We start from the raw sequence: 16,179 nt of genomic DNA on the forward strand, positions 1-16,179 counted from the left end.
ACAGTCCTGCTGACTCCTAGTGATTGGATTTTCCTGTGTCCTCAAATCTGCCTTTGAAAATGACAAAGAAAGATTATTTTATAAGAACAAACTAATAGCAAACCCTTCTGCTCCACTATTGCTCAGAGGCTCTGCCTGATAATATGAAGTGTAAGTACAGTTTGAGCCCCAAATGTGCATAGCCATAGTAGGAGACAGCAGGGCCTCATACTGCTTGACAAGCTGTGGGAGACCTCTAGAGCCATGTTGTGTCTCTTCTGGCAGTTAATTTTGAGGAAACTCAGAGGCTTTATGGAACAGGGTTCTGTCTAATTGTGAAGTATAAATTCAGCGTAAGAGTTCAATATTAGACATTTATGAAAACAGTTCTTTTTTATAATTGCTCTCTTCTGTATTAACTTTAGGTTATTAAAGGTAATCTGTGGCTTCAAAAAGAGATGGAATGTCTGGGAATGACAGGTATGTAACTGTTTTCTCTCTCTTTTCAGCGCTGTGGGAGTCCCAGGACTCCCAGGGCATGGATGTGAACGTGGGCAGGGGACTGGAGCTGTGCCCTGGTGGCCCGCTGTCGTCTGTGGGACTCTTGATCCTGGGCCACAGGGGTGTGTTTGCTCAGAAGTTAGGAACGAGGGTGCTCTAGGCTCCCTAAACAGCTCATCTAGAATGGAGCCCCTGTGAGAAGCCCTTAGTTCGTACCCTGCTCTGAATCATTTTGAGGAGGAGCCCTTTTTCCTCATTAAACATAATGATGTAGGGGAGCACCCTCTGATGCCCAGCATTCCCAGTGTTGTGGAAAACACATGTTACTTAACGCTGATCAAGACCTTGTTCCTTTTCAGCTAACTTAACCTCTATGCATTTACTAACACTGTTGCAATACTTACTCTGGAAGCTATTTTCAAAGACCTCTGCAATTACAATAACTAATATACTTTGTCCTGGACCAAGCTGTTAAAGACTCATAGATGTAGGGGGTCTGGAAGTGTTGCTGGGATACTAATACTCTTTACATGGGTATCGAGTACACTTGTCACTGATCTCAGATACACCGAGCATCTCCAGTGGTAGTAGCCTAATCTGATCGAAATAGGGTACCCTGATACTTAGAGAAGTCCCTTACAGCTTGGAGGAGCTGCGTCTGAAGGCTGACCACCGCAGGCTCTTTGTGTACATTTGAACAAATCACTTAGTTTCTCGGAGTCTCTGGTCTTTATTTTCTTTATATAATAAATAGTGTGCTACCTCATGCAAGTATGGTGGAGATGAGTACCCTGAAAGGTTACGACATCCTCATACAGTGCATTAACAGGGGCAATGCAACGTCTGAAATAGATGCACCCCATGGCTGCAGTTCCCTAAGAGATGATTTCATGACATGCATTTGCCAAGAAATTGCACACTCTGAAGCAGTCATCTAGTGAGATGCCTCTAATTTCTTTGCCCTGTGCCATGGCTAATTCACAAATGAGTTTATTAATTTAAATACGAAAGCAAAGAATTCAGATTTGCTGAGCTTCCTTGTTTTTTTTTCTGTATTTACTCAATGTCATCTTTGCTGCTCACATCTTGCTTTCTGATGGGTTGCAAATTATGTACCATCCACTGAGAGAGCAAATGCATGTGGTTTAGTAGTTCAGAAGAACCTTCTGGTGCTGAAGAAAAAGTGGGTCTATTGGAGGATTTTGACACGCAATATCTTTTGTTAGTGGTTGAAAATAATGTGGCCAGCAGGACTAGGGAAGTGATTGTCCATTTGAACTCGGCACTGGTGGGACCACACCTTGAATACTGTGTTCAGTTTTGGGCCCCTCACTACAGGGAGGACATTGAGGTGCTGGAGCGTGTCCAGAGAAGGGCAACAAGGCTGGTGAGGGGTCTGGAGAACAAGTCTTATGAGGAGCGGCTGAGGGAGCTGGGGGTGTTTAGCCTGGAGAAAAGGAGGCTGAGGGGAGACCTCATCGCTCTCTACAACTACCTGAAAGGAGGTTGCAGCGAGGTGGGTGTCGGTCTCTTCTCCCAAGTAACTGGCGAAAGGACGAGAGGAAATGGCCTCAAGTTGCGCCAGGGGAGGTTTAGATTGGATGTGAGGAAAAATTTCTTTACTGAAAGAGTGGTTAAACATTGGAACAGGCTGCTCAGGGAAGTGGTTGAGTCACCATCCCTGGAAGTATTTAAAAGACGTGTAGATGAGGTGCTTGTGGACAAGGTTTAGTGGTGGACTTGGCAGTGTTAGGTTAACGGTTGGACTCGATCTTAAAGGTCTTTTCCAACCTAAATGATTCTATGAAATGCTGCAATTTTGTTAGTAGATAAATATATGTGTTAAATGAGGGGCTGCTACAAGCACAGAATTGTATGCTTGATTTTATAACTGAGAATTGTCCCATTCTAATAAACATGGATCTTTAACATATTTAAAGCTAAGTTTTTAGTGGTTTGCTTAATGAAGGTACTAGACCCTTCATTTTTTACTGAAGAAGTTCTCAATGAAAGCAGTGAGATGGGAACTTCTGCATAAAACCTTTGTCATTGATAATGGCAGTCTGCTGAAGTGAAACGGTTTGTGGCAGCACACTGATCTCAGGGTTTCTGTTGGAAGCTTTTTCGAGTTGTTTCTGGGTAAGATGAGGAAAAGCAATCCCGGAATAGCCCTGTGGTTGGGGAACACAATGGATTTTTGAGAGTTATGTTCGAGTCTGCTCTGACTTACTCAAAACAGGTCTGGAAAGTAGATTTGTTTTGTCTAGTTGATGCCCATAGTTTCTGTGACTTTATAACAAGAAAAGCTAATGGCAACATTCAAAACTGAAATACAGTAAATTACTACCTTTGCCTGTTCCTTGTTGTGTGTAATTGAAAGGACTCCAAATTGGATCTTGTATCCTGGATGGTTTTCAGGACAGGGAATAATTCAGAACAACAACAAAAATGTAGTAAACAAGTATATTTAACTCTTTTCTTCCCCACTGAAATAAAGCAAGATTATTCAAAGCTTTGCTGATAAATTCTGGGGGGAAGCAAATCAGACTACAGATGTGGGACTTGAAATATGCAGCCCTTGACAGCTAAGAATTAGAATGACTGTCTTAGATAAATTGCTTTTTTTTCCTCTCAGTGTCAGATGATTTTTAATTCTGAACTTGGCATTTCACAAACTTGTCAATCTTCACTTTCCTACTGTAATTTGGCAGGTTAGGATGTGTTGTAAAGTTACGGGAGCCTTAAGGACATACTGGAGTCTTTGCTGCAAACTTATTGTAAGACTATTTTAATTTTGTATCGTCCTATTTAATTGCCATGGCCAAGAATAACCTTAACCTTCTGTCAAGAACAAGTAAGCCACTATACTGTTATACCTACCCTTCTAATGGCGGTCCATCTGTGCCACTAACATGTGCAGGACTCAGCCAGTTTAGTCCAGTGGTAAAGGCTTGTGCTTTACCATTGAAGGTCCCTGTCGTTACACAAAACTAATTTCTTAGCAAAGGACAGTATGCTGACCACAAACAGAGGACAGTTTCTTTTAGATACCCATCCTTCCACCCCCAGCCCGTATGAACACAGACCACTGTCGCCACAGTCTCCACATGATAGGTGCGTTTTGTACCAGGTCGGATCCTCTCTGTATTTGCACACCCTGAGCAGCAAGTGAATGCAGTGAGAGCTGAGCGTGGCAAGCTCTCCTTCCTAAGTGTATTGTGTGTGCCTTGAGTGTGGCTGCTGGAGGTCCAAAAGAGCAAAAGATCACCACCCAAAGCAATAGTGCACAAAGCTGAGGAGTGGCAAATAACTACCTGGGGAGAATAGCAAAGAAAATTGAACAGCATTAAATAGCGGAGATCATTGTTCTGATCAACTGTGCATTTGTCATTTCATATTGTTGTGGCACTGCGCATATGTGGGACTGAGTGAATGCTATAGTAATGTGAGTGGTAAAATGTTACACCAACCTTCCAGCTGTTTCAGCTATGTTAATACTTACTTTCAGGTTTTCATTTTGTAATTCAATACAAAGTTGCCCTACCAGCACTGGTAATTAGCTGGGAATATGCAGTTTAAGACAGGGTTCTGGCATATCTGTTTATATTGGGTTTATGGAGGATTAAATCATGGGAAAACATTTTAGTAACGTGCTAATTAAAAGTAAGATAAAATATTTAACAACTTGATAATACCTTGTAAAAATGTGGAATGTTTAATTAAGGAAAACAAAACAAAATTTCATCTTAAAGATGGTGATATTGTCTCACATCTCAAAAGAAAGTGAAATTACTGCCTTTCTTTGATGAACTGTTTCACTTGGCATCTTTGGAGATGTTTGCAGGAAAGCCCCAGATTAAGCCTTATGCTCTGCTAGTTTGCTCGCTGGGAAATGTTTTGGCCTGAGGTGCTGTACTTCGGGAGTACCTGGTGGCAGCCTGGCAAGCCCAGCTGAGAGGGAGCTGTTTGGGCTGTGTGTAAAGCTGAAACTGTTCCCCTGCTTTGCAAAGTTTCCCTTTTGAAAAGGAGTGGGAATAGTTACCATTTAGAAACTAATGGGAGCGAAGACCATGCAGCTCTGATAATGGCTTTTCTGAAAACAGCCAGAAAAACGGCAGAGATTGAAGCTGTAAGAAGAAAGAGAGTGGAAGGAACAAGGAGACCGCAGAGTCAGTGTCAGAATTGGGATGCACCTCTGAAGGGGCACTGACAATGGTGCACTTGCACTTCTGAGCAGCAGGGTATCCAAAAGAAAGCTCGATGCTTGTTAGTGAAAGGCCTCAGGAGTCAAGTATTAGTATTTTCCAACCTCAGGTGAATCTATTTGTAAAAAAACCCAATTTCGGAACAGAAAGCTAGAATAGACGTGAAAACCATAGAATGTGTTATGCCTGTACCATCCTTTCTCAGATATTCAGCGTCCAGCCATCATCAGCCATCTACAGTCCATCTAGGACCTTATCTGAAAAGAGACAGTAGGTGAATTGATAAATACAATTATGTTGTCTTGATGTTAAGAGTATGCAGCAAGTTATGTGGAAAAGCAGTTAACGTTCTTGTAGGTCAGCTTGGAATGAGCTGTATAATGTTCTAGTGACAGTTAAATATATGTGGATCAGGAAGAAGTTATTTTATTTAACTGACAGTCGATACTACAAAAAATAATGAGATAAAAAAATGCTGCTTTACTAGCAAGGAAAACCAGGGTATTATAAAACAGCCTATATTGTTAAAAATCAATAGGAAGGATGAGAAGAAATCTGGAGGAAGGCAGTGGCACATGTTGCTGTATGGACATGCATCATACTGATTGAATCTATTTAAGCAAAACCTTCCACTGAGTGCTGGGAAGATACAAGTGAATTTGCAGAAGTATCCTTGTATTCATCATCAACGTTGAGGCTGCTTTAACATAATGTCAAGAATCTGCAAAATCCCCAACCTCCAATTACCGATGGTGGAGCAGCCAAATAACGTGCCTGGAGACTTCTGCTGGGAGCTGGGCACATTACCTCGGGATTGTAAGTGATGACAAAGCACAACTTGAAAACAGACTCATCTGTGTAATTAGTAATCCAGAGATTAATTCAGAGTCAAAGAACATGATCAGTTAATTAAATTGGTTACTGTGGACTTGATACTCTCCAGAGGGGAGTATCAGGATTTCCTTTCACATGAGAAGTGCAGCTGGGTGTGCTGATGGAGATGTCATGCTGCATAGGGCACAAGAACAAAATATATTTTACGAAGCAATTACCCCCTTCTTGTTGGCTGACCTCCCTCATCCAAAAGACAGAAGGAAATGATCTGCTAAATAAGAAGCATTTTCAAGGCAGTAGTTGCTCAACCCAGCCCATATATTTTGCCATTTTGACTTCTGACCCTTTATGAAACCCTACAAAGAAGCTCCCTGTCTTCAATCAGGGTTTCTGTTACTACAAAGGAAAGTGCATCTCCTGTAGTCTGGCAAGAAAACAAAAAGGAGAATTGGTGCTCCACCTCCATAGGAATGGGACGGCAATTGCATTAATATAGGAGAGACACAGTAAATGTAAAATGAATCTTTTTCAATGTTTGGATATATCTGTACAAAACTGCGAAGAGGCTTGATTCAGTAGTCAGAACATAGGTTTAGAGCCATTGGAGGTGGGGTATAGTATGATACTTGGTTCTGCTGGGCAGTGCCATGGCCAGGTGGGCTCAGACTGGTAACTAGCAGGTCTGCATTGCACTTACAGTTCAGCACTGGCGTCATCCTGAGCGATTTGGGCTGTTGCTTAGTCTTGAAACGGAAATATGCCATGCATGACTACCCTGAAAAAATTCCAACCCCAGAGATATGCAGACATTTGGTATTGTAATTATACATATTGCTGTTCTCACCAAGTTTACCTTGTTATTTTTACAGTCCCTAAATTAGTCTGAGTCTGTTGCATTGTTTAACAGTGGTTTAAGTATTTCAGTAAAACTTAGAGAAGTGAATTAAAACTAATCGTAAAATGTAAACAACTAGCTTTTCCTGGCCCATATATCCACAGTTTTGTCCAATATAAACCACTCCCTCCCAAATAAAAAGCATGGTATTCTAGCATGGGAAGACAGTGAAGCTCCCCAGGGTGCACATGTCCATCTGGGTTCTGTAAGCAGCAGGCCTGCGTCCTGCTCATCCATTACGTTAACAGAAATCTTTTCAGTGATTCATGTGCATCAATGCTTCAAGGCCCTTTATAGGACCTCCTTTTAAGGGTCCAATTCTGAATGCTCTGTGCATGTCTTTTATATTTACAGCTAACAGTATTTCTCTATACTGTTCTTCCATCAAAGCAGTGTCTTTTCAAAAAAATGCTGCTTCTCGTATTAATGGGATTTTAGTATCTTCAGCTTTTCATATTTCATTAACATATAATAGGATTTTTTAAAATGAAAACTTTATAGAAAAATGTAATTTGCCAAAAATCTTTGCTTTTCAATGAGAGTTTTTGTTCATATGAATATATATTGCTAATTATTAAAATACGGGATTTCAAAATAAGTAATAAATGAGAACTATTATGCAAAGAATGAAAAAAATCTTCTTTAAACATAGACAGCTAACTATCATTTTGAAATTTTAATGACTTTTTTTTCTTCATTCAGCAGCTTTACCTTTTGACAATTTAGTATATTAAATTATTGATTTTTAGTATAAGCTCCTTTTATTAATGTCATAGGTGCTTTTACTTTAGTAGATGAAAGTGATTTCAAAACCGTTCTTGTAATTTTGTGTGATATTATGGACTAATCTTTCATAAAAATATAAGAGTATAAGCTGGCATTTATATTGCTAATTACTAAATTGAGGAACATTTGATTTGATGGCACTCCAATTCAGCTGAAATGTAACTGAGACCCTTACTCAACTGAGAAGTATTTTTGTTCTGAATATGTATTGACGTGGTTAATGGTTAATTGGCAGACTGTATCTTTGAAGCAGAATACCCTGAGCACTGAGGGCACTCAGTGCTTCAGTTATTTATGCTTTGCTGAAAATTCCTTTGTGCTGAAAATATTAACAGTTGATTTAAGGCTGAAACCTTTTATTCATGCATTAGATATTTTATATTTCAATGGCAAGAAGTTTTCTGTGGGGTATATGTGAGTTCCCTAGGTAGGAAACAGTTTTGTTCTAACTCTTGCTGGGTTTTGTGGAGCAAATCCCATCTCTGTTTCTTGTCTGGCCTCACGTCTCTGTTACCTGTATTGATTTTAAGTGCTTTGAGGGAGAGTGTACTGGTCGCTGTGTGCACACAGAGCACCAGGTACCACGAGCCCCATCCCTGGCTGGAATCTGCACCAAGTGGCTGCCGCCCAGGAGCCAGATTTAGCTCTAATGCAGAGCGTTGCCTTGGTTTTCAGCAATGCCCTTACCTCTGGTCATTCAAGCAAGTGAAGCCCCTCACCGGCTCTTGACTTCTGCAGCCTCGGATGATCAGTGGAGCCATTCGCTGTTTGCTTTGATACCCTCATGGACAAAGAAGATTTTGTTCAAACGAGAGTCTTCTGTTAACCGCCAGCTGGTCAGTAAAAGATGGTTTGCCACTTTTAATATTTGTAAGGATTGTAGCAATTATGTCAAAAGTGAACGTTGCTGGGAATTTACTGCCCAATTAGTACATTTCTAATTCTGTCTTGGGTGATTATGTTCACTTGAGATGGCTTCAGCAACACCAGCTAGTTGTGAGACTTCCAAAGAATTATTGTGACAGATACAGCTATGTGATTGCTGTGTAAATTCTGATAGACAGTAATAAAACGGATCTGTATAGTCTGATGAACTTTGTGCGTAGTGTATTTTGTTAGGGAATTGTGATAGCCAGAAGATTAATATATCAATAAAGATGCTAATAATTACTTGTGGGAGTAAGTAGTTCATACAAATTTGGACTAGAAAAAAGGATTAACTATTGGGATAACAAAGCTCTTAAATTTGAAGGCAATTAATACCCCTAATTTTTTTTTCTCATTATTTACATAATTTAACTTGGGCTGCAGTTTGTGAATTACGATATTTTCATACACTATGTAGACTTTTCTGCTTCCTCCACAGCCTGAAGATGTGTCCAATATATCAGTGTCGTCTGGATTTGGAATAACCCTTCAGAAATGTGGCGTGGTAAGTTTTCTTACATTTATCTTGTTAATTTGGTAGGAAGTTTGTACCCAAATGTCCTTTAAAAGGTGGGAACAGAATTGTGCCCATGCTGAGTATTTGGGAGAACGTCCATTTTGATGTTAAGATAGTTGCACCCTCTGTGAGAGGCACAGTTTTGCAATGTTGATTCAAAACTTAAGGAAGTCGGTAAAATCTTCTCTCAGACTCCAGGGGATTTTGGATTGTGGTCAAAGTAAATACCTCAGTGTGAATTTGTAAAACTATAAATGGGCAAAGCCCAGTGAACTCTAGAAATCAGCCACAAGGCTGGGTAGAGATAGAGACAAACTTCTTCAGAGGATGAGATAGGCCTTCTGAGATACTCACCTGGCTCAACCATGGGTGCCCTACCTGTGTCAAGTATAGACTCCTTTTGAAGGATGGGGCACTGAGCCCCGTGATGCCCATTGTGTCTTTGGGCATCCTATCACACAGCCATAGAAGAGCTAGTGTGTCGTAGTCTGCATATTCAGTGGGACTCAGCTACAATACAGTATTTAATGAAAAAAAGGTTTCATTTAACTTGTGTAAAATGCTTATGAGGAGCAAAGACCTCCCTACTATAAGGAAATTTTAAACCTTCCATTTTATTTTTACTTTATGTGGCATAGATTTACCTAGACTGTTATTTTTCCTTTCTTTTTTTTTCCCCTGGGTTTTTTTTTACACTGGATGAAGCAAGTCTGAATTTTTATAATTAAAGACAGTTCATCTTCCCTGTCCCTTGGAGAGAAAAAGCACATCCAACTTTAAGACAAATCTGAATTTAGCCACTGAAATGCTGCATATGAGGGTAGAGGATTCAGTAACCAGTACAGAAGAGGTGACATTATAACCTGCACCAGATCATTTGCATAGAGAAGAATGAATAGCGTCACATCTCATGGCACTAATTACCTATAATGTTGTTATTGAAATGGCGGCATATCATAATTAATGAGGCTGAATAGTGAGCATTTCAGACATAAGCCATAACACAGTATCTTCCACTTTTCCAGCTGTAGATTGCCAATTTTTATATCAGAGCCTCTCAGAAACAGAGTTTGAGACAGTTACGTGTTGTTTTTTTCTGCTATTCATAGCACAGCCTCACACAGGCTCATTAAAAATTGTGAAATCCTGCTGTACAAGATCAAAGTTATTCTGTTGTAGATGCTAGGATTATCAGAAAATAGTTTTGCAGTGCTATTAGTTGTAAATTACTGAAAACTATACAATTGTATGGGATTGTCTTCCACTTTCAAATGCATTTCACATTTTATTTTCCTTTGCTTACCTTGTCATCTACTTCAATCCTAATTTGTCTGAACAGATGCTTTCCTGCTAAGAGACAGACCGGCCATATGGTGGTCTTTAGCTGTTTTAAATGGAAAAAAGTGAATTTTGCACATTTTCCCCCTCCTACCATGAGTGGCTCCTCAGACCATGGAGATGACATACGTTTACTTCTTGGAGTCAGGATTTTTCCAACACCTTATCGCAGAAATACCCTTATTGAAACTGGGGTGTTTAAATCATACCTGTGCTTCCAGCACGCAGTCCCTTCCTTCTTTCCAGAAATGTGGTCCTTTAAGAGCTTCATTCCATAGTATGACATGAACTTTTCTGTAATAGTACTTCGTAATGACAATAATCTTTGGCAGAGCTGAAGTAAATCTTTAAATTTGACTGTTTGGCTTTTAACACATTTACGTGACTCGTTTCTCAACCTCTTAAGCATTCTTGCGTTGCAGATCATCTATGATCCTTCATTTTTTTCCTCCTTTCCTGTTTCTAGTTGTTTTAACTTATTCCCAAAGATCCTCTGTTACTTCCACTTCCATGGCAATTCCTTCCTCCTGTCTTTTCTCCTAGCATGTCCTTGCTCTTGCTGTGGTCCTTTCACTCTGCTCTCCCAGGTACCTGAAGTGACATGGCTTGCAGGGGGTGATGACACACACGGTGTGCTTCAGCAGCAGAGAGAAAATGGAGTACGCACTTATGCATCATCAGCGACTGCCATTGGGTTTGGTTCCTGTAGATGGTTGGCAGCATAATCATCTGCTCCAAAAGCAAGAAAAAACAACTTCAGGCAAATTAGAGGAGCAACTTAAAGGAGCCAGTAGCCGCTGATCCCAATGGATCCATACACTGAGTGTATGGAGGAGGTTCTTTCTTGGAGATGTCAAACCCAAGAGCTTCCCTGCTGCTTGATTCTTATCTGCTGCTTTCTCCACTGCTATCAGGAAAAAAAATCCAAATTCTTTCAATCCCTTTGCAATTTAGCTTAAAACTGACTGCCGGTCAAAAATAAAGAATACAAAGCATGTATTTAATATTAATCAGAAATGCAACAAATGTGACCTTTTGGCCACCTGAGGAAGGTTGTGGTAGGAGATAGGCGGTATGGTTGGGATACCTCTGAAGGGTTGCTTTGTTTAGTCACTGAATTAAGAATTTTATTAAACGAAACAAAACGAAGAGAAAGTGCAAAATTGGTTGGAGAAGGAGAATGAACAGTGTGTGGGAGTGTGCATTAAGCCTCCTGCCTAGGGGAAGGAGAGGACTAATGCTGCCATATTCCCCCACGTACCTGTGAAGATACACATGCTACTTGCTCTGCCTCTTTTATTTTAGGAATTAAGCTAAATTACTCTTTACATCCCCTCTCCCCAAATGTAAAGGAATATATTTGTGCATGATTAGAAGCACAGGAAGAGACCCTGAAATCCTTATTTTTGCCTTCATCTCACAGAAGAGCAAGGGAAAGGTATGGGAAAATGAAGGGGGGAAAAGTTTTTCTATTTCCCCCTGTTTCCCCAGGTCCCTCTTTTGCTGGTGCATACATGTTAGTCTGCACAAGCCCATCCATGCTTACTGTGGAGCATAATACAGTATTAACAACTTGTGCAGTTTGAACCTTGAATCTTTCAAGGTGTGTTTTCTTGTTTTGGTGATTGCGTCAGGGTCTCTGCTTTATGGCTTTGGATTTTCTTTGTGTGGCTTTGAGGCTTTTTTTCCTGTTTCATTTTGTTTGTGCTTTTTAAAGCAAGTTTCTAGCCTTTGTGACTGTGCGGGAAAGGTTGAAAGGCACGTTGACTGCATCATGCCAGTTCAGAAACCAGGAGAGAGAAAATCTGCCCAAAATATATCATATTTTTAATACTTGGTGATTTTAAGTCTCATAAATGTTGGGGTATAATTGATATACAAAAATATGAAATTGGTAGTGCTTTCCTCACAAATATGATTAAGCATATTTTTATACATGCTGACAATTATTTGCAGAATCTGGTACAATAAATAGTTGGGTTTTTTCCTCCATAAAATTTGTTTAATACAATTGAGGTTGAACTTCCTGTAATAAGTTCGGAAAATTTAGTGTAGTATACCAAAGAGAGTTAGTTATATAAACAGATTTATTGAAATGTACTTTAATTATTGTCACTTAAATAGAAAAATGCAAACTAAGCAATAATAATTTCAATAAAGTGTTTCTTTTCCTTGATTCATAAGTTATCCTAAAACTGTAATCTGTTTCTATACTGAATTAGTGTGAAATACAGAGATCAATAGTGCACAATGAAATTATAACCATATATGTCGAACCCTGTGGCTGCCATGAACCCTGGTGTGATTTCTGAAGTCTGTCACAATTCCTATTTTTGGACCTAATTTCTGTGGGGACTGCTTTGTTATTTATATTTGCTGGTGGCCAGATACAGAGTAGACATCTCCAAAAAAGGAGGAGGAAAAAAGAGAAAGGCTCGGCCTGAATCATACTTTGGTTAGTTAAATAAGTGTTAATTTGCTGTCATTATTAGAATACTGATATGCCATCATGGCTATACTATAGGCCAGCATATTATAGACCTGATAAAGTTTTAGACAATTCTGGTTTAATATGGGTTATGGAGGAAGGCGATTTGGAAGGTGAGACGTCAGTCAGCAACTCTGTGCTCAAAGTAATTTCATTTAGAGGGTATAATTACTCAACAAGAGTTAACGGCCTAACGGAATAAATAATTAAAATCATGTGAGTGTATGTTGCTAGAGATTGGTGATTATCTTATGAACTTCACCACTAACAGGAAGCAGAGCTGTGAACTCCAAGTCCACTGGTGGCTCCATCAGCGCTCCCATGGGTACAGCGAATCAAGGCAGCTGGCACCCTTTGGAGAGTGTGGTTGCTGTGGAAAAAGGGAAATAGAAACCAAAACTGCATGGAGAGAATGAATTTGCAGCCAGGGTAGCTTGCAAAAGAAACATCCTCGTGGTACAGAAGTTCAAAGTTAAGAATTTTCCAGACTGTGGTTATAAAGTTATGATCCAGTTCTGTATTGTATGAGGTATCATGGGGATATTCAGATTCTTGTTTTCACTTCTGGCTCTGCATGAGCTGGGTTTCCAACTTCTGGCTTTTTGTCCCTTTGTCTCCAAGCAGCAGCTTGACATACCAAAAATTAAAATCCCCTTGGGAGTTTGAGATCAAACTGAGTGTAGTGCCATTTGCAGGTCGCTCAGGATGCCTTCAGAATATAAGTTTACAAATATAATGAACTTTTGTTGGTAATCAAGACTATGAATTTTGCTGTTAAGATGCACATACTGCCATTTTGCACCATTAATACTAATATTTCTGTTTTCAGGTGGATGTTGAACATGACCCTCAAACTGCATACATTACACTTCTGATTAACAACACCAACACACTGCTCTCAACAAACGTTACAGATCTTATCCTCTTGGACAATATCACTGGTCTACATGTTCAAAAAAACAGTGGTAATGAGACCACAGATGGCATACAGATTTACAGGAAAAGATTCTTGCAAGGTAACAAAATCTGCAGGGAAGTACCTCTGATTACATGTGTGGAAGAACATCTGTTCAAATCACAATATTTATTTATTTATTTATGTATTTATGGTGGTGTAAATTCTCTGATTATCAGTTAATACAGGTGAAAAACTCTGGGAAAGGTTTTGTGCTGCAGTTTACAATTCTATTAACTCACATTTTGACTCCCACCTTTGAACTGCTTCTGATCTCCCAGGCCCAGAAGTGAGCCCCTATACTCTGTAAAAGTCGCTGCCATCAAAATGAAACAGAATCTTTCCTGATAGTATTTTGTTCATTTTGGATGTTTTTAAAAGCTGCTGCACAGGCCATTTTCATCATATCTGATGAGTCTTCCTTCTTTAGCCAAGCATGGCAGATTGGCTTGCTGAGGTATTGAGGTGCACTGGAATTGCAAAAGGCCATGCAAGCAGGCAAGATGATTCATCAGAAATAAGGCAGCTCTTCTCAGTATCTGTTCTCCCCAGACTGAGCAAATTATAAAATCAAAGCAGGTCATAGAGAGATAAACCTGTTCCACTCTTGGAGTCAGTCTCTTCCTTTGGTAGCAGTTGGATCATTGCACATTCATAAAATTTTACCTTTCTTGATTTCTTCATCTCCTTTTTCCTAAGCACAAGCACATAGAAAATTAGCAACTTGCTTTTGAGAGTCATGATATTTCTCTTGGAGCTTCGGAAGTGTTCAGTGATATCTGTTTATGGTTGAAGTATCTAGGGTTATGACAGTGTTTTACTGATGAAATAGGAAAGGGAAATAAGTAGACCTGGGGCTGCTGTCTGATTGCAGATGGATAGCCAGACTCCATTTCTAATAACAGCAGTGTGAGTAGTGGTACTGATTACAGGACTGGTTTTTTTGAAAACATAAAGGAATTGCTGGCTCTCAACAGTTTCCGAAGAAAGAATGATCCCTGAGAAAGAACAAAAATGGCTTGCATAGCTGATCTAGTAAACCAAGTTGGAACAGTTAGTTTATTTATAATTACTGAATCTGGAACTGAAGCTAGCTTTTCCAGCCCGTATACATTGCACAAATCAGCATGAAGAATACGGAAGTGGAAGAAAATCCAGCAAAACAGATTTATGCATAGTTTAAGGCTTGGTCATTCCTATGTCAGTCCTGGACTCAGCCCATACTTTGCCACTAGGGCTGGACAGAAAGGCTCTGCCTACACTGGCCTATGTACTGTCATGCTGCATGTTAGCCATAATAATTTTTCAGTGCTGCAATGCACTATGAATCAAAATCCAGCTGAAATCTCAGTCAGATTTCTCTTTGGTTTCAACGGGAGGAGAACCAACCAGTTAGTGGTTATAATGTAGGTTGTCCATTTTATAAAAAAAATTATTTTTAAATATCTCATGTTAAGTTTTAGTATCGGTCAAAACATGATGCCTTTTGGTAGCTTGAGGCATCATTTCATGCAGTTTCCAGATCCTGGGCCAAATTTGCTGGAGTTCTTAAAGGCAGCAGATACAAAGGATGTTGCTGGGCTCATGTGGCCAGGAACTGTCTACACTGGATGTGCTGCATCTGCCGTGTCAGAAAGGAAAAGCTCCAGTGCTGTCCCAAGCCTTCCCCAGGGATCTTTGAGAAACTTTCCTGGGACACAGCAAATCTACCCATATCCCTCCTCTCTGGACTATGCTGGTAGGCCTCCTCTGCTAAATTCCCTTGAAGTCAGTGTTGTGAGCTTATTGCAGCTTGGTTCCTAGGAGAGCACTTTTGCTGGTGAGGAAGCACAGTCCAAAGGGGAACCTAAAGAGCTCCTCAGATGTTTTATTCATACTGAACTTGCTTTTCAAATTTTGCAAACAACTGTAACTGCAGCTGAGCACAGCTGGGTGCTCCACTCTTCAGACATTCACACCCAGTCTTCTTGTGTAAAGAAAGATGTGCAACTGTACTGGGTTGTTTTCAAGTCAGCGTAGCTACTGCTCTGTTTAAGAAAATGCAGACACAATTACTTAGAGGCCACTATTGCACTGGCAGATGTACCTCACCTGCTTAATCTACACTGTTGGGTGGTTTTTTCCCTGTTTTAACAGGTGGAGAACACTTTGCAATCAACTACTCTGCACTTCTTGATGCAAAAGAAATGTGGGATGGCAGGGTCTTGACACTGCCTGTGAAGCTAACTTTCAGGAGTTCATCACAGGTATTTCCTTCACAGTTTTATTTTGCTCTTCACAATTTAAAAAAAAAAAAAGTCCCCGGGGGGGTTCTCGCTGCCCAAACAAAGAGGGCCCCAAGTAAAGAAAAGAAAGTTTTTAGGCCCTCTGATTGTTTACCGTGAATTTATAAATACATGTGTCCTGGTTTCAGCAGGGATAGAGTTAATTTCCTTCCTAGTAGCTGGTACAGGGCTGTACTTTGGATTTAGGGTGAGAACAATGTTGATAACACATTGATGTTTTCAGTTGTTGCTAGGTAGTGTTTATACTAGTCAAGGACTTTCCAACTTCCCATGCTCTACCAACTGAGAAGGCTGGAGGAACACAAGAAGCTGGGAGGGGGCACAGCCAGGACAGCTGACCCAAACTGGCCAATGGGATATCCCATACCATGTGACATTCCATACCATGTGACATCATGCTCAGTATATAAAAGCTGGGGGAAGAAGAAGGAAGGGGGGAATGTTTGGAGTGGTGCTGTTTGTCTCCCCA

The 16,179-nt window shown here is 40.1% G+C and overlaps 1 protein-coding gene across 1 annotated transcript in view; it reads left to right on the forward strand.

The window, feature by feature from the left end:
- Positions 1-409: 409 nt before the first annotated feature.
- Positions 410-16,179, forward strand: part of EVC2 (Ellis van Creveld syndrome 2) — a 78,453-nt gene continuing 62,683 nt past the window's right edge. Inside the window, exons 1-5 of the mRNA XM_009328846.1 lie at positions 410-459; positions 7,876-8,036; positions 8,567-8,632; positions 13,300-13,486; positions 15,562-15,671. Of these exons, the coding sequence (XP_009327121.1) occupies positions 438-459; positions 7,876-8,036; positions 8,567-8,632; positions 13,300-13,486; positions 15,562-15,671 (546 nt within the window). The 5' untranslated portion in view covers positions 410-437. The remainder of the gene's footprint in view (positions 460-7,875; positions 8,037-8,566; positions 8,633-13,299; positions 13,487-15,561; positions 15,672-16,179) is intronic.

This window comes from Pygoscelis adeliae, unplaced genomic scaffold (genome assembly GCF_000699105.1).
Source record: "Pygoscelis adeliae isolate BGI_AS28 unplaced genomic scaffold, ASM69910v1 Scaffold66, whole genome shotgun sequence".
Classification (NCBI taxonomy): Eukaryota; Metazoa; Chordata; class Aves; order Sphenisciformes; family Spheniscidae; genus Pygoscelis; species Pygoscelis adeliae.